We start from the raw sequence: 27,230 nt of genomic DNA on the forward strand, positions 1-27,230 counted from the left end.
CAAGCTAGAAAAAATAGACATCTAAAGGTTTTCTGGTTATACTTGTGTGCAGCCTGCCAGACCAATAACATGGCTGTTCTCCCCCATCCCTGCACCTTCAACACAAGAGAGTGCAGCTGCCCTCTTCTCCTCTTTCCCAGAATAGGGCAAGATTGCATTGAAGTGCAAGGTAAAAGCCAGCAAACACTGAGCCACTAGTTCAGAATTCCCATGTTTACTCTCCTCTGGACTGGGAGAAGGCAGAGGGACTGCAGCTACTCTGACTCCATCTCTGCTTCAAACCACTCCTGACTTCCATGCCATCTCACCAATCTGTTTTGAAGGTTTATGGAGAGGTTCTATCTCCTGTCCCCCTGACTTCTCTTTGATGCTTTTGCTCCCTTGTCTGCTTTTCCCTCTTTATAGCTCATCTCCCATCCACTTTCTGCACCCTAACAACCTCCCAGCAAAGATGTGGACTGCTGCTTAGAAAGCAAGCTGGAACAGGGTGCAGCACCAAGGCTGCCCCATTCACTACGAGCACTTACACCTGCCTGGCATCCCACCCGAGCAGCCCTGCGCCGTTTGCAGCCCTGTGTAAACTGTGCACAAAGGAGGAGATGGGAAGGGAATTCAGTGCTGCAGACCCTGCCCGGGTTTTAGTTCCTCCCTCCTGCCTGGGGCCGCTGAGCCCTGCAGGCTGTGCACATAATGAGGCCACCCTTAAATGAGGATTCAACCACAAGAGGAGGAAAAGGCTTCCTCCACACTGAGAGCTGCAGTTCGAGGTACTCCCTCCTCCCCGATCCCCACCAAATTAACATCTTCTTTTAGAAAACACAAATACAAAAAACCAAAAAGGACAAACCCTGGGGAAACTAAAGAGTTCTCACGGTGAATTTTATTTTGTAAGCAACAATATAAACATGTGAATAAAACAGGCATCATTTGCAGGGCTGGCCTTTGATCCAGAGTACCCTGGATCTAGCAACCCTTCCCGAGCTGACGAGGGCAAGCCTTTACCTGCGACTCCAGAGGCTGGCCAGGGTGCAGTCCACCAAGACCTTTGTCATGGAAAGACCAATGCTTGAGTGTTTGCTATTACCAAGCATATGTGCAATCTTGGAATGTACCTCCCACCTCCCCCACCCCAGGATAAAAAAACAACAACAAAAAAAACCCCATACAGCTGCAAACCGGTAAAAAAAATTGCTTCCAGCTTATTGAGACTGAAATGGCCTGTTGGACTTGAAACTGAAATATCATTCTGGAGATAACCAACTGATCGTGACAAAGTACTGTATTTACAACTCAAAAATATAACTGTTATAGACTTTAATTTATAGTAAATTTAATACATTAGTGTTTACAAAATAAATTCTGGACTCAACTGAAACAGCGTGCTGCTTAGCATGTTCTTTTTCCTTCCTCTCACTTCAACTGAAGAGACCAGCAAGCTTAAGAGCTTCTTCTGTGACCCACACACAACTTTTGATGGTGTCAGATGTTGGATAAAACCAAATGTTTCCTGCATCTCTAAAGGTTTGCTGCTTGGTACCTTGTATTGCTCAAGCTGTACAGTTCAAACCTTAAGCTGTCCTTTAACAAGTTCCATACACATCTCATGAAAGCTACTCAGCTACTAACCAGGGCACTGGTTAATGTTACAAACTGAAGAAACATCCGTGCTACTAACTCACACAACAGGAAAGAGGAAATATAACTACACATTCAATCTCTTATGCCTAAACAGCAAAGCTGTGAACTCCATTGCTTAAAGTAAGACACTTCAGTAAGTGAAACAGTACCATACAGTTCAAGAAACATTTTTTTTTAAAAAAACCAAACATTTTAATAGTATAAAAAGTTGTTTTACTGGTGTTTCTACTATAAAGCTTTGTTCCACAAATCAAGTGATAAAATAATTAGATATGTTTACAGTGATAAGAGACTGCAGTGTAGACATTTCAGCTCACATTTTGCTGAGTGTTTCAGTACAACAGAGACTGACTGATTCATTAATACACACCTAGGACACAGAGCAAACTGCAGACATGAAGTGCACACCTGAATAAGGAAGTTTACCCTCTGACATGGTAACTCACTTTCTTCAGCTCTCCCTTTCCTCTCCAGAACACGTTGTAAGTAAAAACTGTATTCAGAAATGGAGGCATATAACTGTCCTGACTGCAGAGCAGCACAGAGGAAAGATGGATGCACACGAACACACCATGGTAAATTCCAAAGTTATATGCCAACGACTCCTCCTTAGACAAAATGACATCTTCAAAAGTGAACATGTACAAAAAATAAAAACTGTCAAATAAATAAAGAATACAGATGTTAATTAATCACATACATAAAGAAACATATTGGCATACTGTATGCAGTATACAGTATATTCATAGAATCATGTGGGCTGGACAGCACTTACTAAGGAGTTACGTGCTGAAGAGAACTCCTTGTCTCTCTCCTCCAAAAAATCTTATGGTTTCTGGATATCAAGTGCAACCTTTTACACCGATGCATAAATCCTGCACCATATCTCATCTTCTCATCTCTGCCACACTTGGGATGCCTTTTTTTTTCTTTTTTTTTTTTTTTTTTTTTTTTTAAGATCCACAGAGAAGTCCAAGAAGTTATAACTGTCTGAATGACAACTTTTGCAGCCCTGTCCATACTACTTGGTCTCTTGAGTTTCCTACCAAATGAAATTTAGTAATTGTATGGTACATCAATCCCCAGTTTTTCCCGAGGAAATGGGAGCCAACCATATGGACTCCTCCATCCTCCAACTGGCATTTCCCACACTCCTGACCTGTATGTAGGTATTATGCTGTGTGTTACACAAAGGCTGCTGAAACCATTGGAAGTGATGTAGCAATAGTTAAGTGTCAAGTACATCTGCTATAATACAGAATCAGGGTCTAGGTCTATCAAATGCTATATCCACATAACATTTTAAACCATGAAAATATTGTATGCATTTTCCATTTTCTACAAATATTGTTGCAAACTTGCTGTTAATTGTGTCACGAGGTTTGCATTCCTAATTCTTCAATGATTTTTAATTCAAATGTTTAACAACCATATCTACGCTAGGTACACTGAAAGAAGACATTGAAATTTCAAGTAAAATGAACTGTAGCCACATCTACTGGACTCAATACACGTCCCGACATCTAGATTTACTTTGATAAGTTATACAAATACATAATACATTCTTAAATAATGAAGACCCACAATATTAATTTGTGAATCTTCCCACTTTATAAAACCACTTTTACAGGAATGTTTATCCACCTGTATTACTGTTTTAGTTGCAGTGTCTCTTGCTTTCCTGTTTCCAAGGATTACTGTACCAGTTCTTAGGCTTTGGCTATTGAAATCTCTTATTTGAATGAGGCAACACTGGTTATTAAGGCTGTTTTTTTTTTCTCTTGTGAAGTTTCATTCTTTCCTATGACACTGTTTTCCAGAGCAGAATGACTATCTTGTGTCTTCAGGTTCTGTTTTTATGACCTTCCTTTCAATGTTGTTAAAAGCTGAATGAGGAAAATCCTTTAAAATACCAAGGCCTTCTGCATTGAGAAAAGAAAGAAAGAAAGAAAGATGTTAAAATACTGCTTGGAAACAAATATATTTTGTTCTTAAATCAAAAAAATGTCCAAGAACCATATGAATACCAACAGTTGAAGAAATAAATTCTGCCTCCCCCTTCTGGGCTTTAACCCAGCTAGGTTAGAACCACCTCAGTTACACTGCATGATAACAGAGGAAGCATTTCAAACCCCTCTGGCAGCAGGGGCTAATGGATATGCACTGTGCACTTGCATTTTGAGAGGGAATGGGTAAAGATCCCTTACTAGAGATTTCACTAAGTGAATTAGCACTGGGATTTTGGGACAATCTGCAAAAGAGATGAACCAAGATTGCAGTACCCCAAAGTGAAAAAGACAAGAGCCTGGTCTTCAATACAACTACTTTTGTACCTTGCCTTTCTTTTTGTATCTTTCCCACTGCATCTTTCAAACTCAGGTGGGATTTTATTATTACTCCTAAAGTTGCAAGAGTCTCAAGAGCTCCTGGCTTTATCTCAGTGCACTGAGTGTTAAACTGAAACCACCCACGGAGATTTCACAAAGGTTTCTTGCTCTCTTTTATTGAACTTAAGAGTGGGTTTCTCCCAATGCCAGAGGTAAATGACAAGACTGGCAGTGAGCAGAGGTCAGTGAATGTGAAACCCAGGTAGGATAAACTTACTGCATGACATACAGTTCACAGCAGAGAAACAGTGCTAGGTCCTTAAAAATCAGAATAAAGACATCTTTTTTACTAAAAAGTCTGATTTTATTATACAGAATGAAGCCATGTCATAATCATGTTGCTGTCACTGTGATGCAGTTTAAGTATTTAACAGCAGTAATTTGGGTCAATACCAAATAAAGAGACATGCCAGAACTTGGTTGTCTGATTCCAGTTACTGCATCCCCTAAACTTTTCCCAGATAATATTCAATCTGACTCTAGATTAGCAAGTAACACTCCTTTTGGGGTTTTCTCCAAAACTTCTATGGCATGGTTACATGCAATGCATGCCAGCCTGCCTTCCTGGCTGCTGCACTCAGAGACATGACAGAAAATAAGAAATGGTGGGTGATTTCTCAGGGGCAGCACTAACCCGAGGACTGAGACTTTGCCTCACCACTGGGGTAAAGCCGGATCAAATCACTGCACAGAGATTTCCCAACGTGCTGCTCTCCATCAAGTGAAATGTGCTGCATCTGTCTGCTTGGCAGGTTGGACATTCGGAGGTTCAGTGGTCTTTCACCTGCAAGTTGTTCACAGCAAAACATTGATGCATTAGAAGAAAAGCAGTATTAAAAAGCAGATAGAGAGTTAAACACATATTAATTCTATCAGCAAAAGTGCATTCTAGATTCCATTCCAGCTGCTCAGTGATGTTTTCCAGTAAAACAAGGCTTATGTAAATATACTGCTTTGCAGACTACTTCACCGGCACAGTTATAAAGGGACACTCAGCCAGACAAAACAAAATTAATTATTTTTTAGAGACCCACTTTATTCTGCTCAAAAATCCTCTTGAGATACAAAAATTTTCCTCTCCCACTGCACAATCCCTTTGAGATCCTGAAATTTTCAGTTCCCCTGCACAATGGCTAAATGGTATAAAGCAGCTTGCTGGGCCAAGGAAAGCTGGATCCACACACCTATTCTTCATGATTACTTCTGTATCTCATTGTTTGACCAATACACACAAGTGAAAATCTGGATTTTAATGCTTACTTGTATTGATTCCCTTAGCAGTCCCCCTACTGCTTCTTTTCAACCCCCTTAAAAAAAAAACAACCTAGCACTTAAAAAACAGACACAAGAACTTCTGGTTGTATTTCTTTTGTTTGTAACATTTTGTCTCATTTCAAAACAGTAAAAAAAGTGATCCAAACAGAAATGCTCAAACAAAACAAACACTCCAAAAATTAATTCAAGACAAGGAATAGCCAGTTGGTAAATCAAAGAGAACCACAGAACTGTAAGCTTTTTGAAGAATAAAAGAGTACTAAGAACATCATTAGAATCTGCTTAGCGCTAAGTAATTTACATAGACAGCTCCTCAGGTTTTGTTCCTAGACTGCACAAACAGGTAAACAGAAAGGGGTACCAACCATATTGCTTGTTTAATTTTCAATTTCCACAAAACAAGAAAACAAATGAAATGCAACACTCTCATATATTTTCAAAACTGAGGATAAAGCTAGAGCAAAGTCCTGCTCTCAATAACAGCAGCTGTGCCCAGCCTCCTTCCCTCCCCACATTATTGCTGGGGAAATCAGTTTCCCCATATGCACAGGAGCAAGAGAACAGAACCTGAGTGTACATCTGATTGCATTATTTACACCATAAGCACTTCAGGGCAGAGAGAGATCTTGTCTTGTCCGTTCAGTGCTCAGGGTTCTGTATGAGATAAACACTGCCACCAACAGAGCTTGCATAACATCAAATGTCTTTGCTGGCAGCAATGCCGTGCCTGGGAGCTACCATACCTTGTCCATCAGCATTATCTAATGACATGCCATTGGGGCTGTGCTCTTCTGAGTTCTGCCTGTAACACCCTGTGGAAAGACGTCTCTCTAACGCTGCCTGGTTGCAAAGAAACTCCATCTGTTTTGCCATCACCTTTTCCGACTGCAATTAAAACAAAAAAAAAGATTTCTCTCTATATACATACATAGAGCAAGTCAAAACACAGGGGGAAGAATAGTACCAGATGAAAAGACTAACAGCCTAGAAAGTGGCTTTTGTTGACTCATATGTACAGATGTGTGCTTTACGGTTTCTTCAAAACTATGAAGCAAACAAAATATTTTTGCATCCATACAGCTTTTCATAATGTACATCTGAGTCACTCAAGAATACTTAAAATGCAAGCTGTTGTAGTTCATCTACACAGAAATGCAACATTAAATTCTGTTCTTCAAAAACACACAAAAATCACTTCCTGCACTTTATGACTGCAGGTTACGTGAAGAGAATCTCAAGAAAAGCAAAAAAGAATGTCTTAATTATCCAGTTAGCTCTGTTCAAATATATACCTTCACAAAGTATTCCAAAAAGTATTCCAAGAGCAATGGCAACATCTGCTAAAAACTTATGCCAAGATTCCACCAGACATCTTGGAACCTTTATTTTAGGAAACAGCGCTACACAAGCTTAAAAATCTGCCATTCTGAAAGTGTAGGATGACAGTATGTTTGTGGGGGATAAAGGTGTGAAACGTCTGTCTAGAAGAAGAACAGGACCTATACACCTCTAGAGAGTGGAGCTAAACAATCCAGAGCAACGTGGGAGGAAATGGCGTCTGAATGTTTGTCATTGACTTGAATGCCAAGAGAATTCTTTCACTATAATCTTGTTCTTGAGAGGATGTAAATAAGCATCTTGCAAAAATAAGAAGAAAATCACAAGTCAAGAAAGTTGATTAGAAGAGCCACAATGAACGTAAGAACAGAAAGTGTACAAACTTAACATGTACAATTGATAGGAAAAATTTATTTCTCTTTCAGGTAATGCCATAATTGTTTCAACTGCTACAGAGGTCTATTCATTGCAGAGCATTTCACTTTTCATGGGAGATGCTGAAAGCCCTGATTTCCCACAAAAGGCTGCTTGCTCAGCATAGTTCAACAATTTACACTACAATGAAAGCCTAACAGACCAGCACAACCTGGGCTTCTCCAGCACAGTGGTGACCCTGACAACAGGGTAATGGCATGGCCAGTATTTACATACTCTGGCTCAGAGCTCATCAGGATCTGCAGAAGAACACTGATAGCTACAGCTTAGACTTGGGAGGAAAGTAAAAAGAGAAACTATTCTCAGTTTACTTTCAGGCGTGCTTTAACTTCGCTATTCTACCAATCCCATTACCAACTTTTGAACTATACAGTAATTTTTAAAAAGAATAAAAATATTTCTCATTCACGGTATCTTTTTCTTGTTTACTTGGGACAAAACAAGAATTTTAACAATGCTTCTGATCACCACAGCAGAACCTGTAGAGTTGTATATCTGTTCAAGCTTTACTTAAATCTGTAGTCTGTTGTTACGTGGCAGTGACCAACAAAAACTTTAAACTTTAAAGCATATACAAAATTAGCCCATGTAATTATTCTGTGACATGTGGCATAATTGCATTTGATGTATCACACATTTGTACAACCAAGCACTACTTTGCAATAGAAGAAAGTAAATTATAGGGTAACACATCCATTCTCAGAAAACAGGAAGGTAACTCCTAAACATCATCTTACGTGCAAATTTGGTGATTACATTTGCCCAAATCAGCTATACAAAACAAATTTGTTGCAACTTAGCACGAAATCCCTCCTTGGCAAGAACTGTCAGTAGGAGATGGGTATTTTGCCTCGAGGCTGGGATACACTACAGGAAAGACAAAGAAAGAATTGGCAACCTGTCTTCATTTACACAAAGCTTTCTGTCTGCTCAAGAACACTGTGCTTCCACCAGGCTAGGTGTTGTTTAGGAAGCCAATTTATCCTCTCAGATCCAGAGGTTCACTTTTTTCCTAAACATATTGGTCTTTCTTCTTGTAAGACATGTCAGAAGTGAGGACTCCAAGATCGCCTACTCTATTCCTCTCGACTCAGTAACTTGAGCTTTCCATTTATAGCAGATAACGCAAGTAACACAGCACAGACTGTACCAATACTACCCTACTTGCTCCCAACAGGCAACCACAGATTTTCAAGCCTACTATGCTGCATCTTATCTCCTTGGAACTAACAAGGGCAAAGCTGTAGTACTGTGACAGAACAGATTTGGGAGGTAAACCCGAATTAAGAGTGATGCAATCACAACTAAGCTAGGTAACCTTTAAAAATTGATGGGAATTAATTTAATCATCAAAACAACAACACATCAAAACCAATGTACGAAGACACAGCCTGTATTATTCACAATGCAGTGTAGTTGGTTTACCTGGGAATTAAGAGCTGTTGGGTCTTCACTCTTTCCTTTAGCCAAAGCAAGGGGCATTTTGTCCTGCTGATAGAGTGTCTGGACTGTGTCCTGAAAGTCAGGATAACCATCCTATTGGGCATAAAAAGAAACCAAACCAAGAGGGACATATTACTATTTTTTCTTCACCTTCTCTGTACACACAGAAGGAAAAAAAAGGTAAAAATCATACTCCTGAACTTCTGTGAAAATTCTGGACTGCAATTTACATGTTTGTGTTATGCACTTTATTTAAGTTTGTGCATAAAACACACAAAGCCTCTCCACAGCAACTGCTATATACCTAAAATGGCACAGAAAATCTCATCTCCCTGTTTCAGGTGAATCCAAACTACCCTTGTTACTAACATTAAACTAGTTTATATTCAGCCTTGATGGGCAGATTTAGGCCTATGGTTTCTGTAATTTTTCAGAAATCAAGTTTATATGTAGTTAAGGATATATACTAACCTTGTGAAACTGAGAAAAGCCTCCTGAAATTCAACATATTTCACACAGAACCTACACTAGTATCACAAAATGAAATATCACCATTTCAGAAGAACAGTGAAAAATTTATAGACTATGGGAAAGCATGATTCCGTAACTCTTCCAGTCTGAAGTTCTTATGACATGCAAATCTCCTCTGCAGCTGGCATATGTATCAGTAAAGCAAATAAAGTTCCTGTGAAAGCCTGCCAGACTCCTTTAAAATAATCATTGAAGCAAAGGTTCAAGATGAGGGGTTTATCCAGCTTGGTATTATAAAAGGAAAGCTCATGTGCACTAGAGGAACATCCAGAAATGATTACAAAAGCACAGTATAGGTAACCGTCAAAATGTGAGAGGAAGCCAGAGATCTTAAGACAGACCCAAATCTGAAAACAATGACATCTGTCACTGAGGTTCTGCAGACCTTGGTCTCAAAAATACACAGAATTAGGTATACTTGCCTTGTAGATTCCAAAGACACATACACATCAATAATTACATTTTTGACAATAGATGGACAAAAGGGCTACAGCCCAAGGAAAATAGAAGTCATCTTCCAGAAAAAATACAGGGGAAGGACTACAAGGTTCCCTCCACTGGCAGGCTGCCCACTGACCTGCAGAGCAGTGATCTGACCCAAGGCAGATGGCCAGGACCTCAGTGCAATGCAATGCCATTAAACCTGTTCTTTACGCTCAGGAAAAAACCTTAAAATCTGGCAGAACGCTGCATATTGCTTTTAAACACCCAACATACTCCCTCACGGAACAAATAAACACAATAGCTATGCAAAAACCTCATAGCCAGGTTAACTGCCACAAAGCCTCTGGCCTAAGCTAGAAATAAAGGCTTTGCAGCACATTTCCATGAGTACTGACCACTTCCATATTAAGACCCAAATTTGTTTGGGAGTGGGGAATGATTATGCGTAGGAAGATGAGAAGCTGAACACACAAAACCCTATTGCTCAGCATCCTATTTTTGCAACAAAACAGGTAACACGGTCCTTCACAACACATTTGTGATCAACATCCTATACAAAACTGAAGGCTGTTTCCCACAGGTGGGTCTGGCTGCCTGCTGCTGAGTCAGTCCCCCCTCAGTCAGGCAGATAGCTCCCGCAGGATGGACATGTTCTGGATTACCTTCCCAGAGCCCCTTCTCACTGCTGGCTGTCCCCAATGCCCCGTGGGATGAGAACCACGCTGCACCAAGCACCAACCTGCTCTGCCCCATGGTTGCCCGCAGGTCCTGCTGCATGCACTGCAGCATTTTTGTTTTGCCATGCTGCTGCTCAGTTGTTTTCCCGGCAGTTTCGTGCAGCAGATGTTCCCAGTCCCACATGTGCTTTTTCGCTCCCTCTAATGACATTTTTCCTATGAAAACAGTAGCTTCAACTGCTTTTGCTGTTTTTGTGAAAAAAACAAATCCCACACTTTGGTTTTCTTTACAGACTTCTCAGAAATAGTGGAGGTGGGGCTTTTCTCTCCTCGTCCTCCACCCACACTGGCAGCAAGGGAAGACGCTTCCTTGGAGCCTCTACTCAGGTCTCCCTGCCTGTGCCCCCTGACTCCCACTGAGCTGGGGGAAATTAATTTTTGAAAGCTCTTCCCACCCCACTTGCTCAGATGAATGAAGACACAGACACACAAAATAAATTCTTTAGACCACAGACAGCAAGAACATTTTTAAAAACTCTCCTTTTTTCCTCTCTTGGCTGTTCATGCAGACTCTGAAGGGGGACTTTGTCAGCCCCAACAGTGATGAGAGCAGCCTCTTCCTCCACTTCTGCCTGATGTACCTGTGACTTGTTTTGCTTTCCAAGCTGGGACCACAACAGCTCACTGCTTTGAGTGGTGCTGGCACTGAGTCACAGAAGATGACAAAATAAGGGGTGCCCTCACCACATGACACCTGAACAGAAGAGATCCTTGCTCTGCAGGAAGATGTGCCATTTCCATCCCTATTCACCTGTCCCGCTCTTTGTCCAGAGCGGATTTAGAACTACAACTCCTGTTTTATAATCTGCTCCCAAATACCAGTTCACTCCACCCCTTTTTTCACTCCCTCCACACCTTTAGTCTGTCATTTGCCTGGAATTTTTTCCCCTTCTCCTCTTTACACTTCACTCCCACAGCTCACCCACCCACCCAACGAATAAGAGGGGGAGAGCTCACAGGGGAAGAGAAAGGCTTTTACAGGTAATTTGATGTAATTCATGGCACATTGTTTCTTTGTAATGCTTGTGTAAGTTCATGTTCATGAAAAGGATGAATTTACAATGTGGCTGCAGATTGACAATGCTGCAGCTTGCACACAGCTCTGCTGGCTCTGCTCAAGGATGACCTTCAGAGCCTCTCTGGAGGCTTTTTTAAGTGTTATTATATTTCAGGAAATTAACTCATCTTTTTTTTAAGTAATCTTTTACACTATGCAAACAGGCTGTGAAAGTCTTTCCAATCTGAAGCCCTAGTAATTCTAGGCCATGCTTCACAGAGACATTAATGACTAATAGTTAAAGGAATGGTGAATCAAAATACAGAGTTCAGCCTTAAAACAGAAAGGCAAAATGACTCTTCTCACAAAAAAAAAAAAAAGGGAAAAAGAAAAACATGAAAGAGCAAGTTATAACAGCAAAAAATAGGCCTCATGTTCAGGTCCTTTCTGTATTTTCATGATAGTGTGCGAACAGACCCACAAAGAAGCATTACAACTGCAAAAACAGTGTAACGAATTCTTCCCCAGAACAGAAGGAAAAATCTGCATTTGTTACCATTTTCCTTTTTACTTTCACCTTTCCATAAAAAACCAAAACAAAACCAAAAAAGTCCCTGAGCATATTACTAAAAAAGGGACTTTTTACATTTTTTTTTAAATGCAAGCACCAGAGACCCAAAACAGCAGCGATCTACTATGTCATACTGCATCTTTTTTACATTTCATTGAAGTAAAGCCCAAAAATTTACAGTGTACGTCAAACTGAAAATGCACTGAAGTAATGCTTTACTGCTCCTGAGAAGACTCCCAAAGTTGGGGGGGGAAATGACATTTCTACTGATAACAATATGGGTAACTTGAAATTAATAATGTTGTGCTATCAGACTAAAGATTTAATTCAATTTAATTTTCAATTTCTTATTTTGGAAAAATGACCTATTCCTGAAATGGTCATTTGCACAAGAATTGTCATTAGGACAATAAATTTTCACAAGCGTTTTAAAATATAACTGGTAATTTTAGATAAAACAAGAACCAAATGAATATTCTTTCTCAGAATTATTGAGCTATAAAGGGTATGAAAGAAGCAGGCCTTCCAGACTCTTTAAAATTTCACCATGCAGAAAATAGGAGAATACACATCCCCTAAAGGCTGTCCAGATTTCCTGCTCTCCAGAAAGCCTTGAATTTCAGCTTGTATTTTTCAGGGTTTTAATTTTACACTTTCTTTCAATGAAGATCCTGTAAAAAACAGCACCTCCCTTGCAGTGTGTATTTTAGACACTTGCTTATCATCACTTATTACTAAATGAAGGAAAAACTTCCTAATGCTGAAATCTAAGTCACTGAAATACTGTTTCAAGCAGAGAAGTGGCAGCTCCCCACCAGCTCTTACAAATTAGGGCTGGACTGAACAAAAGAGAGGAGATTCAAACAAGCATCCTGCAACATGTTGGTCAAGGCTGATAATGGTGAAGCTGGATAAAATCATTTAATGCAGCTTTTCCCTGCTCTTTTTTGCGGATCAAAGAACAAGCATAGGTCAAAAGCAAATCCTGACACACATAAATGACATTAAATGACATTACTGACTTATCAAAGCTACCAGTGAATCCTCATTGCACTACACAAACTCAAAACTACAATTGTATATGGACTGATGGAACTTAATAAGTAAGATGAACTCTTCTATACCTATGCAAGACTGCCTTTTCAAAACGAACTGCTCTTACCAGGGTTTGCCTCACAGGAAAAGCCTCTGTACAGGTGAAAGCATTGCAGTACCAAAAAAAATGTAAAGCCTTACTTAATATTGTGCATCATTTATGACAGAATGTACTGCATATGAGAAACACATTTCAGAATGTGCTGCAATTTTCCTCTACAGTTAGAGAATACATCACCTATCTGTGTCACATACAAATCTAGTTCAGGTTTAGCTCATATTCTAAAACAAATTTAACCTTTTTGAGTAGACAGTACCATAAAAACCACCCACAATGCTAAGGATAAATTAGATATCCATGTAACATTGAAACAATAATTTGTTTAAAATACATATTAAAAAGAAAGATCTGCTATTCTTATGAGGTACATAGGGGTATATATATGCACATTCTACTTATTTTCTTTTTTTTGGTTAAAAGTAACTTTAAAAAGGCCTCAAATTTACCTTCCAGCAGTGGTAACTGAAGAAAAAGAAACTACATACATGCTGCTCCTGTACTCTTAACAAGCAATTCTCAGCATCTCCCTAAGCAACATCTTGTGCAAGTGTATACATTTGACACGTATACATGCATTTGACACAAAACTCATTACAGAAACCTGTAAATTAATATCTCCAGGCACAACCTTTTATCTTGAGACATATAGCTTTTAGTTTGTTTTTGACTTTTCAATATGATCGGTGTCAATTTATGGCACAGTCAGAGATGGTTAATATTCTGCCATCAATCCTTATCCAGAACTCTGTATTTTAGACATGATCAACAGCTGACTCCAGTGAATTAGGCAAACCCCACCTCATGCTGACTGAAAAGCAGCAGGCCTTATGGGAAGACATTTCCTACAGTGCTCGAGCTTATTCCACCACAGGAAGTCAGTCAGTCCCATTCCTCCCCTCCCACTCACTCTGAGTGCAAAACACTGAGAGTAGCTTTACCATTAAACAAATCCTACTCCTTACCCCTGCTCCTACAGGTTTCTCCATCAAGCACTTAAATCTACAAAGACAGTGGTGATGCTCTCCCACCCTCTCTCGCTCTCATACCCGTCAACTGTCTATCAAATATTTTTCTGACAAATTTCCTTAAGACAGATCCCTTCAAAACAAAACTGAATTTTAGCATGCACAGGTCAAAATACAGGAGTCACATTACTGTACCTCTATCTTGATTCTCTTTGGTGACAGCTCATCCCTTTCTCCACATTTAGATCTACAAGAGAAGACACATATATGATCAGTAAACAGCATATTAACCCCAACTATCAATAATAATGAAAAAGAGTTGAGGAAAAAAAAACAGACCAGGGAGGAACAAGTGAGATGCACAAAAAAAGCCTCCAGTTCACTTTGACATGGTAGTGAAATTCATTCAAGTACAGAGGAACACAAGCATTTTGTGTTGTTTTCAGAAGCACGAAGAGATTCTTCCTTCCAAAGAGGAAGAAAAGCACAGAGAATTACAGAAATGCCCTTGGCTTATCCAGGATAGATGTATATTTATATGAATCTCTATGGAAGAAAGGGGAGCAAAGGAAAACTTTCTAGAAGGGTAGCAAAATGTACTTTTAAAGGACTGGCAAGGTAATCAACATTTAAAAATCTAAGGAAAGTATCAAGACAATCATACTTACTAATGCTAAGGTTTTAATTGTATTTAAAAGCTGTTAAGCCTTTGTCACCATTTCATAACAGCACTTCATTTGACAGAACAGTAAAAACTGAAATTAGGACTCAGCTTCAGTTCCTTTAAAGCAAGCTTGTAAGCCACTCCCTGTGACCTTATCTTTTTGGCAAACAAGCCAAATCTGTATATGGAAAAAAGGAAATTCATGCATTGAGCATCTCTGACTACTCTGCCAATTTACATTAACCTCAAAACACACTAAAGCTTTAAATACCAGCCTCTCAAATGCCTCTTAATATGCACTATACTCAAAATACTTGGAAAACTAAAGAGCAAGTAAAAAGGTAATTCAAGACAGCTGAATTTATCAGTTTAAAAGCTTCAGGACTCAAACAGCATTTCCCTCCTTTCCTCAGAAGAGCACTTTGCTAACTGAAGAGCAAGCAGAAAGTGTCTCTAGTGCTTCAGAAGAAATGCTATCAGCCTGCTTAGCTCCCTGAAAGTTCCCTCTGAGCTAATGAAAGCCTTACTTGGTGGTCCTGTAGGTGTACTTGTAGGTGACCTCCCGAGAGATTTGCCGGGCCAGCGCGAAGAGCTCGTCCCTCCTGGTCAACAAGGCGTTATCTTTCACACACAGCTGGGCAGCTGCTTCGTTAACTGTTAGCTGCAAATCAAACAAACAAGCACTCAAGATTTTGCATACTTTCACCTGCTGTACTTGTAAAAGTACCTCTTCTGAAATAATAAAGAATTTTGATGGCAAGTAAAATTACCTATAATCATACACTAAACCCTGGAGGGTTTCTTCAGTTTATTTATATCCCTTACTAAACCAGGTAAGCCTTTGGGAAGAGGAAAGATATGAATGTAGTTGGTGCATAAAGTGAAACACAATTGTAAAACTGTCTCAATGTGCACTGCTTTTGTTTCATCCCAGCATTAATTAAATCTCAGTATAAAACAGTAGCTCTGAACATTCACAGTGTTTGGCTCCCAAAGCCTGGCTTACAGGGAATACTATTTTTATAAACGCAATATGCCCAGGACTTGGGGGAAAAAAAAAACAACCACCCTGACAGTGTGGGTACAGATGGCTTTCCCTGGTGAATACAGAATAAATTCTGTAGAAGGTGATGGTTTAAGAAACGATTATAAACTTTTTTTAGCTCTGTTTCTCACCCTCGTGTTTGTGAAGACTATCTTCAGACATGAATCAAATGTAACTTGTTTCAAGGATGTTTTCCTGAGCCTGCCAGGACACATTTCTAGTGCCTCTGCTGCTGGCAAAAGATTCATAAAGAAGTGAGGGGGAAAAAAGCCTGAAATTTAGGCTCGAAATGGTTTTGCAATGCTCTTCAGAAGCCTATAGGAAGTGATGATATTGTCATGAATTGTATCAGCTAAAAAACACTGCAGTCTAAGGAACCTATGGGCAGCAGTATGGACACAACATTATTAATGCCATGAGAGACACAAATCAAGATGCTGGACAGGCTTTTCCAAGCTCCTTCCACGGGAAGCAGGGCTTGAAGAGGCTTTCTCACTTTTTCCTCAGCTGAAGAACAGCCAGAATGTGTAATGAGGCATAACAGCAAGAGGCCAACAGAATACTACAGGTGTTTTGACCAAGTGCCCACAACTCTTTCTACTCTTTTACTTTTAGAAATTAAGCTGCTCTGAACAGGCTTGGCTTCTGGCAAAGGAGCACAGCTGCTTTGGAGCTACTGTCAACAGTATGTTCTGTATCTGTCCCAGGCTAGTGAATACTGCAGAGCAGCTCCCACAGCACAGTCAGCAGATCCATGAAGAAGGGAGATGTGCCATCCCCGACCCTCCATCTGGCAGCCCCAGGAGCAGCTGAGCACAGCACACGTGCGACCTCAGACACCAAACCCACTGCTCCCGCAGACCAGCAGCTCTGCAGTTACAGGGTGTCTCTTGGGAGGAGGCCAAGAACTCACCCCTTTGCCCTGCTGTCTGCCACATGGCAGGGTTACCTGTGAATTAAACCACACAGGCCAGCAGCTCATCCCCATGGCTGCATGCTCCGTCCCTGCAGGATGGAAGCTGTCACAAGACATGAACAATACACAACCACACTGTCCTTCGCCATGGGGCTTGGTGGCGTCTAAACTATCAAAAATTCATTTTGCCCAATGTGACACCTGTTCTCCAAGAAGGTTGAAAAAACAAAAAAAAACATGTATCAAGAAGAGCTGAGATTCTTCTCTCAGTGGCCTGTACAGGATTTCTAGTAAAACCTCACACAGATCTGCTGCTCCTAATATTTCAGAAGCAATTTTTCCTGTGTTTTGCCTAAAAGCCTCTGATCTCAGTTGGGCACTTTCTACTGTGCCTAAATGTTAATCAGAGCACATACTTGTTTTTAACAGGCAACTAGATATGCTGCCCAATCCTTTAGTCTCTGTACAGACAAAAACCCCAAATCTCACCGAGATCAGATGTACAAGGGCACTAACAGGTGACTATGTTCCTACACTACAAGATGTTAAAAAACGGAACTATTACCCCTTAGACAGGAACACTTGTCCCACAACATCTGTCTTTTCAGAAAAAATCACAGAGAGGAAAAGGACACAATATAAGATTAATACAACACCAATTAAAAGAATTACCATCCAAAGCAGGCATTAATTTCTGTAACACTGATAGCTATTACTTTGCCAAGGATGTATAATATGGCTTCCAAAATAATTTGAGGTATTTTTTATCTCTCCAAATGCTGAAAGGTTGCGAAGAGCTGAAATGACTGAAAATGCTTTTGGTAGTTGTAGGCAAATGCTGTTTATCCTAATATGTGAGAAAAGCCAAATGTTTATTTGCTTGTTTTTCCTGGTTTCTCTTTCAGGTCACATTCAAACTTACTGAATTGAAGTGTATCATGGCTTCCTGCCTTTTCAGAAGGCATAATACTGCAGATACAAAGCACTGCTTGCCTAAAAATAAAGAATCTGTTTGCTGGAAGCATGAAGGATATGGAGTAGCACAGAACATACAGGAGAAGGATGGGTATATTTCCATCTGATGGGGTTCACAGACTCCCCACTAGAAACCACATAATTAAATACCAAGCCCTACAGTTTTGGTGAGTCAGCAAAAGAAAAGGAAGAGACCGAGCCAGACAAAATTCATTACTTGTTTTTCTAATTCTACTGAACTGGATTTTTTTTTTTTTTCTGTTTTGTAGGTACTGAGACAAGCACTGAAATATTAAAATGCAAATCAGAAATCTGACTCAAACTTGCAGGGGTCACCGAGTTCAAGGGAATGCCTTGTACTCATCCCTCCTCCAGTCCAACTTTAAACATTAAGTGCTCTCTGTGTTTGAAAAGCTGTGTAATACTGAAAAAATGGGATGGATTAAGGACGGCATGTTTATTAGTTTTAGTATTAGTTTTGAAGGTTTTGAAAGATTTTATGTCAGAATTATGCTCTGTGCAAATACTCCTACCAGGAGCACACACTTTCAAACCAGCCCAGTGTCTGCAGCTCTCACAGCCCTCTAATGGCTGCTCCAGCCCTCAGAGACACTTCAGTGCTCATACTGAAACAAAACAGTCTCACTAATTCACCACTAATAATTCTACCAGGGTTGATTTTAATTTGCATGCAAACTTCTCTGTGCTTGAGGAGCCAGAGATACCCCAATCGTTACATTAAAAGGCTAACCACTACTTAAGCTTTTTTAATTCACAGTGAAGTTTATTCAGCTGTACCTTTCCAGCTGCAAGGAGAGACCTTGAACTGTGAGGCAGAATGACAGCTCTGGAATGTATTAACACGTGAAGAAAAACAGTCTCTGAACCTGCAGAAACTTACCTCCCTGGTTGTTTAAGGTCCTTCCTTCTGAGCAGCCAATTGCCTAAGCTATCAGAACCAAAAACACACTGAGGCTGAGTTTACGAAAGGCAAATTCTGGTTTAGCAGATTTTGAACAAAAGAAAATGGTCTCATTGCTGCTATTTATTTTCTGCCTTACACAGAAAATGAAGACAAAACTGTTCAAGACAAAACTTTGAAATCCAGCCTCTTTAAGCCAGCAGTAAACTAATTACGAGCAAATTCTTCTTGCTTGCATGTGTGCAGTTCCCATCAAGTTCAGCAAGGCCCCACATGCGTAAGTGAGGCATAAGTCAACCATAGACTCCTTTGATCTTGTGCCCTTAATCACAATAGCGATAGAAATATTTCCTAACACCAAACCATGCTCTCATTCCATTTTTAAACGTGGTTTTACAGTGATGTAGTAAAGACCTGTAGTGCAATACTGAAAAAATGAACAAGGCAGAGCAGTTGTCCTTTCATCTAGTTCATTGCTATCCCACTCCTTCAATTACTACCCCAGAGTTCATTCCCCTAGTTTTGCAAAGCCACTCCTGAGCCTACACAAAAGGTGCCCCTGGACCACACCTTCCAGTACACTGCTGGATTCCAGAAAATTATCCTACAAGTAGTCTGCCCAGATTTCAGAGCATTTTCTGCAGTCACTACCCAAGAGGCTGTGAAAGCACAGAGCCGCACAGTGTTGTACACCTCGACTGCCTCCATCCTCAGTTGGGGAGAACCCCCTTTCTCTGAATCTTGAATCTGCAGCCATGTACACAGGCCATCTACACAATTAATCCCTTCAAATCTTGCCTCCATCTCATACACAACTTGTTCTGTTATGAGGGAGACTTCCACAAAGTCAGGGGACTAAGATGAGATCTCGTCTTGTACAGTGGATGAATTCAGAGATTGTAAGTGTTTCACATAAAGCCTCAGTGCATGTAAGTGCAAGCTGCACAACTAGAACTGTGTGGTAGGAATGTGGCTGACTATGGTGGAAGTGTCTCCCCAGTCTGCAGTAAAAGCCCTTGTCAAGTCACTGCCGGTGATGTGCAGTTGCCTTATAAATGTAAATAAGTAAACAAAAATGTAAAGAAATACGCCTTGTTTCCTTCTGCCCTTCTACTCAGAAGCATAAAGAGAACTCAGTCTCATGCTATGGATCACACACCTACAAAACTACTTCTTGAAGTGAAAAAAGGCTAAAGCCAGTACAATTTTTTTGGCACTCCTGTAACATAAACACTGCCTTTCCTTTTGGGAACTAAGCCTTACATGCCAAATTTTAAATCCAACTGAAATTTTGCAATCACTGTTAACTGTGAAAATGCTGATGCAGCATTCGTATCAACAGTGTTTTGGCACTGCTTTGAATTAATGTTTGTTCTCCTCTCATACAGTACTTTGGCACTAGGAAACTACTCCCCACACAAACACACCTATTGCGTTACAACACATGCAGCATGAGCCTCAGGAATGCCACAAGAGCAGCGAGGGAGGCCCACAGGCACTTTCAAAGACAAGAGGGAAGAGAAGCTACTCAGGGATTAAAAGACAAACATTCAGATTACAACCACCCATCAATACTGGAGACAGTCCTTTCCCTTCCTCCTCACACAGTCTGCATGTCACTTGACAGGCTTGAGACCTCTAAGCCCAAAAATTATCACAGGTTGTATAATTGAGCTTCATTCCAATTCAAACAACAACAACAAAAAAAATCCATGCCACTGTGTTTAGGGATCTCGTTGACAGAATCCTTTTTATCTCAAGTGCACAAGCTACAGAGCAGAGTCCTGAGGTGAAGGAAGACAGCAGAGGGTAGTAATCACATCAGACACAACCAATTTTAGTTACTGATCTTCCAAACAAGTCTACTCTCAAAGATGCAAGGAAATACCCCAACAGTACATCTTTAAGAACGTACCAAATCCTTAGAATCCCCAAGGCCATGCTCAGTACAATACTGGTTGCTGCTTTGGTGCCAAACTTTCTAAACCTTCTTTCTGAAAGGCCACACCAGCGACCGAGAAGTCTGATGACACCAAGTTGAAATCACCACGCGCACACACCCACACCCACTCACAAAAGGAGACTCTCTGCACCTGAGATTTCCATGTCAGGCCAGGACTGCCTTCAGCACTCAACACACAAACTTCAGACACACAACTCTCATCACTCAGCAAGAACTGTCCATTCAAGAAGTGTACGCTGTAAACACATCTTGTCAAAGGTGTAGGAATAGGGGAGGAAGCCCAGTTCCACTCAAGCTGTTTTACCTCATGAAGGGTGAGATGCTTGCCATCCTTTCTTTTTGAGTCAAATCTGCCATATATTGCACTGTACTTCCTGATCTCCTCCTCTTTGTGAGGGTCATCGTCACTCATCTCAAAGATGTGACCAATCATCTTTGCCAGTTTCTTATTTGTTTTCAGTAACTCCTTGACTTCATTGGAGTCACTTTTGGGCAGGGAGGGAACCATACGTTCTACACACTCAGCGACTGACAGAGCAGCAGCAGCATCCAGGGTCTCGCTGTTTTCCTTTGGTGAGGCTGGAGAGCCAAGGTCAGCCGGGGAAAGGCTGTGCTCACTCTCTGTGGTGTGGTGTCCTTGCCAGAGTCTGGGCTCACTGCTGCTCTGCAGTGATAAACTCCCCACATCAGATTTGCTCGTGCCCACGCTCTGCACGCACGTTGTGGCAGCGCATTTCGGAATCTTCAGGTGAGGCTCTCTGGTGCTGCTGTTCCTTTCATAACTGCTGCAGGATATCCCCAGCCACGCAGGAGAACCTTCTGGCAGCTTATATATAGGGATGCTGCTGACTGGTAAGGAGGTGAGAGGCTGGTTAAAAAGGCCAGGGTTTGTGACCCAGTCCCTCAAAGCCTTCTGCAGCCGTCGGACGTGAAGTGGCTTGCTAGCCATGCCTACGAGAGCCATTATCTCCAAAAACTCCTCTTCACCTGCTTCACAGAGCTGCTGGACATCATCACCACCCTGCTGAATGAAGGCATCGAAGTAGAATAAGAGATTTGCTTTTTGTAATATTCGATACAGCTGCAATTCTCCAAGGGTTCTGGGTAGAGCTGACGCCATCACGGATGACAGAACCTGCGAACAGCAAAATCAGAGAGAAGATGAGCACCAAAGCCCCAACACCCAGCACTGTCCCACCACCCATCTTTCCACAAGGCTGTCAACTCAGTGAACAGCATCTCTTACTCTCATTACAAGAACACCCAGAGACATGAATAAGGGGCAAAAGATGTTTTTTGACTTGTTAACTTAATGTAAATATTTTTGAAAAAAAACGAATCAGCAGATAGTTGTGATGCACCTAAAAAAAAGATTATTCAAACAGCCAGCTTGTTTTCAACATTCCTACTTCATGTTTGTTCCCAAGAATGTCAGTAAATATCCCTCACAGCTTCTACTCAATTCTCTTTTATATCTTAAGATCAAAACGATCACAAAACACATTTTGAAGAATTACGGAATATTCAATTCCCTGAAGAAAAAATCTCATCAGTTTCAATTCTTCTTAATTGCCGCATCATTTTTCCCCCATAGAAAGTGTGGAGGACTGTAAAAGGAAAGCAAAGAAGGAAAGCACTTCACAGAACCCCAGAGGACTAAAGAAGCTGGGTGAGCGAAAGTGTTTAAGAACTAAATATTTCTAGAGTTTTACCTGTTTCACATGAAAAGGCTCTAATGCCTCTGCTGATCCTAATTATGGCAGCAACAGCTGCAGACAAAGCAAAAATACTAATGGATTCCAACATAGATAGCTAAAAAACCTTAGTTTGAATTCACCTGCCCGTTTCATTTGCTAACAAGGCTGCCTGTCATTGACACCTGAGACATGAAATACCACTCAGTAATACAACAATTGTGCTTAAAGGCTCCCAACAGACAGATCGCTGCAGTGCTCAGCCCTTATGGAGGCAGGAAAAAACATTTGCACAAGTTCCAACTTCATAAACTCCTTATCCAGTTATACCACAACTAATAAACTCCTCAGAGAATTCCAAGATCTCACACACACACTTCCTCACTCTATGGTGGCTTTCACAGCCACGAGCAGATAATTTCCAGTATTAGTGTATTACACTAAACCACCAATTGATAAAGTCTAAAGCATGCAATTTATAGCTGGTTGAGAAAGTGACAGAACTAAAACATTGAGTAGGTCTGCTAACATTGCTCTGGCTCTACTATCACAATGGACTTGAGAAAACACACAGTACTAACCTAAAAAACAGAAAGATTTGCACACACTGGGGAAAAAACATTTTAATACTGTGCAACTCCCCTTCCTCCAAAACTGCAATGCAAGCAAATATGTTTGCTATGGGGCATTGGGAGATTGGTTATAAGAAGTAAAACTCAGAGAGAAATTATTTTTGTGGTATGTCCTTTTGAACATTGTAAAACACAAAAAATATTGTAAAAAAATTGTTTGGGTATTTTGGTGGTTTCTTCTCAATATGAGCCTTTTCTTCAAGTAGTCGAACATACAGATAAAACAAGCAGAGCCCAGCTTCTATTCAGGAGGCATCTGGAAGACCAGGCTTTTGCTGTGAAATTCTGATTTAACTCTACTACAGAAAAATAAAATCAGGAAGCCAGCAGAAACTTTCCAGAAATGTATGTGACAGCAACAGGATACCTACAGTCAATCTCTTCAGGAAGAGAGATGGAGCCCAGGAAAAAACAAATAACCCAAAACATACAAAACCCCCAAACACCAGCTGAACATATCATTCCTGGTATGCGTGCTAGTATGTGTAAAGCAGAAGGGGCAGTAATTGCAGTTTAGATTTGAGCAGCTACCTCAAGGAGCTGCTGGTGAGCTCAAGAGCTAATAAACTACACACTTTGGAACACAGGGTGAAACTGTAAACACTTAAGAGCTACATATTTTAGAAGCACAGTTTGCTTTTCAGAAAGAATAGTTAACTGCAGAAAAATCAATCAAGTACTGTCTACACTCAAAGATACAAGAAAGAACATGGAAAATGACAACAATCACTTAAAGGTAACCCTTTACAGGACACAGAATTCACTGTTTTAAAAAGTGGCATTATTTCACTGAATTTCTTAGAAAAATCCTCCCATTCTTGACAAACTTTGTCAAGACAAACAAAATTAACAGCTTAGTGGCATTTCAGTAAACTGTTCCTTCCCTCCCATTTTGAATGATGCTGACTTTTCATCATCAGTGCCACAAATTAACTTATGTAACTTTTTAAAAAAGGCCCATTTCCTCTGAAAGTTATTCATCTTAGCACAAAATCTACATAAATGGACTTTGTGCAGAGAGCTAAATTGAATCTTGGGAGGATGGTGGCAGTGAAATTACACACAGCCCAAGAGCTCCAGGCAAGCCATGGAACTGAACTCATTTTTCCAGCCCACAGGCTGGAAGAGCAGCACTAGTCCATGAGCAGCCTTTACCTAGAGGCTTCTAATCAACAAATCTCCTCATGACAGATAAAACTGGATTAATATGTACTATGGAGGCGTCAGCACCGAGTCCACAGTTCAGACTGCGTTGAGATTTACATTTAAAGCAAGGCTGAAATCCCTTTGTTTTGTACTTTAAAGACCCGTTCTGTTTTTCAAATTCAGTACAGTAACTCCTGAGAGGGCCGAGCAATTTTTCCATGTACGACTGCTACCGATTTCTGCAGAGAAGGCATTTTCAAACACTCCTCCTTTTAACCTCTTTTCTCCTTGCATTAAACAGAGTTCCTCCAGCACTCACCTCAACGCCATCCCAAGTTATTTCTAAACTTTAACAAGGGGAAGGCCCCCTCCCCTTTCCGAGACGGCCTCTCCCGCCGCCAGCTACGCTGCTTCTCCAGACACGATCGGTGTGGTCCCTGGTTCGGCCCCGCTCACAGCCTACAAAGCCCGGCAAGCAGCTATGCTAGTCCACCTGCAGGAGTAAGATGAGGCTTAGGAAGAGGACAAGCAACAAGCAAGGACTGCTGAGAAAGCAGCACAGCACTGTCTGAACCCAAGGAGACTGTTAACCCAGAAGACACCTGGCGCTGCCGCTGGCTCTGCTCACCCGGCCGGCACACAAAGCCTTAGCACACCCACTCAAGTCTCAGCACCCCACATCTTTCAGGTGACCTTTAAGCTGTATCTAAAAGACCAGAAATACCGCTTTCCACCACTTCTCTCATTTCTTAGTGCATTAAGGACTGTGCTTTTGGGGTAAAGGGTAAGCACGAGAAGAGGTTACACAATGAGATGACACAGGGAGGGCTCACAGCCAGGACACTTGTGTCTGCTCCTCACCAGGAAGAGCATCTTGGATAAGACCCTGGGGCACCATGTGTGATCCCCCTCTTCTGCAGCCTGCTTGATAAGTCTTAGGTTGTCTAATCTGTGATCCCAAGCCAACCTGGTTCAGGAGTAACAGCCTGGTCACGTCCTCTGGCAAATCCTAAGAAGCCAGCCAGAATGATCTGCCTCAGAAGTGAGCAGGTCCATCTAACACAATTGTAAACCCTTTTTCCAGCAAGAGGCAGGAATGCAAAGCTGGCACAGGGAGGTCTACAGGAGTAAATGAACGGCACGGCACTTGAGCTGCTACTTCTCCCCTTTCTTTGCTTGCTGCCCATACCAGTGAGAAGTGTCAGAACACACAGGGAAGAGCAGCCATCTCTTACATTTTTTCACATATAGAACAAACAAAGAAGCCAGAAAACTCCCCACAGCAGACAAAGCTGTTGAAAATACACGCAAGGCTGCATACAGTTATAGCCACGGGAGAACTAGGAAATCACAAGTTAGATTTTCACTCAGCCTTTGCAACCCACAACCATGCATTCTGATTTTCCACATTACCTCATTCACATCCACAGCCCATCACCCCACATGCCATGCCCTCCTCTCCAAACGCTGGCTGTCACCTTAACTCTGACCACAAGCATAACTCCTGGGAAAAAGGAAAACAAAAACCACAGAGACACCACAGAGCGCTCTTAAATATTTGTAAACAGCTAACGTAGGAAACACAACCTAACTCCCTCTATCAAGACAGCGGGCAGCGGCAGCACCGCTCAGCATCTTTAACCACGGGAAAACACCGGTCCCTTCCCCGCTGTGCCCGCTCCAAGCTCGGAGCCGCACACTTCCCGGAGGTGGCAGGAGGATGCTCGGCTGAAGCAGGCAGGTGGTGGATGTGGGTGAAACACCGGGAGAAGGAAAACTCGGGAGCTGTGGGGTGTACGCATGGGACAAGGGTTTCCTGAGCAGCTTTCCTGCTTTTTAAGGCTGCACTGGAAGTAAAAGCAACCGAGCAACTCTAACCGATTGTAGAGATTTTATTTCAGGTGAATTCTAATTGAGCTGTCACCAATTAAATTAGGAATACAAGGAGAAAGCGTGAAACATCACATCCCTGTATTTTAGGCAAAAGTGATTATTTCATAATGTATCTTGATCACTTTGGGCGTTTTGAAAAGTCTCTGAAGACAAACTGGGTTTGGGTTTGAGAGCTGGCTGCTTTGCATATTCATTACATTTCTGCAGCGTTTCCAAAGGACTTTTAGCAGGAGGAGAAAATTACATGTAGCTGCAGAAAAGAGACTTCGCAAATTAAATAGTCTTGTCTAGCTCTGAGATGTGCCAAAATACAGCCGATGAGTGAGCTCCGCGTTTCCGTACAAACCCGTACCTCGCCGCAACTAATGGGAAACTTGAAACGCGCAAAAAGCACCCTCGCGTAAGGACGAGGCGAGCGCACAAATACCTGCAGAACAGGGTCCCGCACCGCGGGACGGAGCCCACGGGAAGGAAACCCACACGGCGGGCACGGACGTGGGCTGCGGTCCCCACACAAAGTTCGCGGCCGCCGAGCCCGGTGACAGGAACGTCCCCGGAGCGCCTTCGCCGTCGGGGCTGCTCCGCGGGGCGCCGGCGACCGGACTACCCCTCGCTTCCGCGCCGGAGAAGGGCACGGCCCCGCAGAGCTCGGGGGAGGCCGGGGCCCCACCGCCCCTGCCCGGGACCCCGCCGGAGCGGCGGCCGCCGGGCCCCGCCCCCGCCCGGCCCGGCCCGGCCGCCCCGTCCCGCCCGCCGCCCCCGCGGCGCGGCCCCCCCGCCCCGCGGCGCACACGGCGGGGACGCTTCTGCACTTTCCTCCCACTCCCCCGTCCCCCCCGCGCCGGATTTCTCGGGGAATCACCCACGCACGACCCGCCCGCTCCTTCCGGCCGTGCCCCGCGGCCGCGCCGCCCGCGCCCCCCGGCCGCCCCGCACGTACTCTGCAGCTGGCCGCCGCCGCCGGCTGCCCGGGGCTCCCCTCGGTGCCGTCCCGGGGCCGCAGACTCAGCCCCGCCGAAGTTCCTGCCCGCGCCCCCCCCGCCCAGGCTCCTCCTTTCCCATCGACGGGGCGGGTGGGCGAGCCTGTCCCCGCCACCGCCTCGCTGCCGCCGCCGCCGGGGGGGGCGCGCGGCCGCCCCGCCGCACCTCGCCTCGTCGCGGCCGCGCCTTCGCCGTGCGCGGGGGCCGAGCGGGCGGCAGGGAGGGAAGGAAGGAGGGAGGGAGGGAGGAAAGGAGAGGAGGGGAGGGGAGGGGAGGGGAGAGGAGAGGAGAGGAGGGGAGGGAGGGAGCGGCCCCCGCCCCCCCGCACGCCGCCCCCTCCCGCGCGGTCACATGGGGAGAGCCCGCGCGCGCTCCGCCGCCCGCCCACGCGCGGCCGCCGCGTGACGCAGCGCCCGGCGGGGGCGGGACCGGCAGCGGCAGCGCCCCCCCGCGGCCGGAGCGCGCCGGGGCCGCGACACCCC

General features: G+C 42.8%; 1 protein-coding gene across 5 annotated transcripts; it reads right to left on the reverse strand.

Annotated features, from left to right (window-relative positions):
* Nucleotides 1-851: 851 nt before the first annotated feature.
* Nucleotides 852-26,849, reverse strand: NAB1 (NGFI-A binding protein 1). 5 transcript variants are annotated; one of them, XM_014259084.2, is made up of 10 exons: nt 26,708-26,776; nt 25,288-25,378; nt 24,194-24,367; nt 20,707-21,537; nt 15,109-15,242; nt 14,113-14,164; nt 8,499-8,609; nt 6,044-6,185; nt 4,684-4,809; nt 852-3,560 (listed from the first exon to the last, which is right to left on the reverse strand). In XM_014259084.2, exons 4-10 carry the CDS (start codon nt 21,520-21,522, stop codon nt 3,469-3,471), a joined length of 1,473 nt encoding a protein of 490 aa, XP_014114559.1. In that variant the 5' UTR covers nt 21,523-21,537; nt 24,194-24,367; nt 25,288-25,378; nt 26,708-26,776; the 3' UTR covers nt 852-3,468. The 5 variants fall into 5 exon arrangements, with proteins under 5 accessions (XP_014114559.1, XP_014114557.1, XP_014114558.1 ...); XM_014259082.2 differs by having other exon boundaries at nt 4,660-4,809; nt 26,708-26,775; XM_014259083.2 differs by lacking the exon at nt 25,288-25,378 and having other exon boundaries at nt 4,660-4,809; nt 26,708-26,783.
* Nucleotides 26,850-27,230: the final 381 nt, after the last annotated feature.

This window comes from Pseudopodoces humilis, chromosome 8 (genome assembly GCF_049639895.1).
Source record: "Pseudopodoces humilis isolate 2021_Gansu_Grassland_sample_001 chromosome 8, ASM4963989v1, whole genome shotgun sequence".
Classification (NCBI taxonomy): Eukaryota; Metazoa; Chordata; class Aves; order Passeriformes; family Paridae; genus Pseudopodoces; species Pseudopodoces humilis.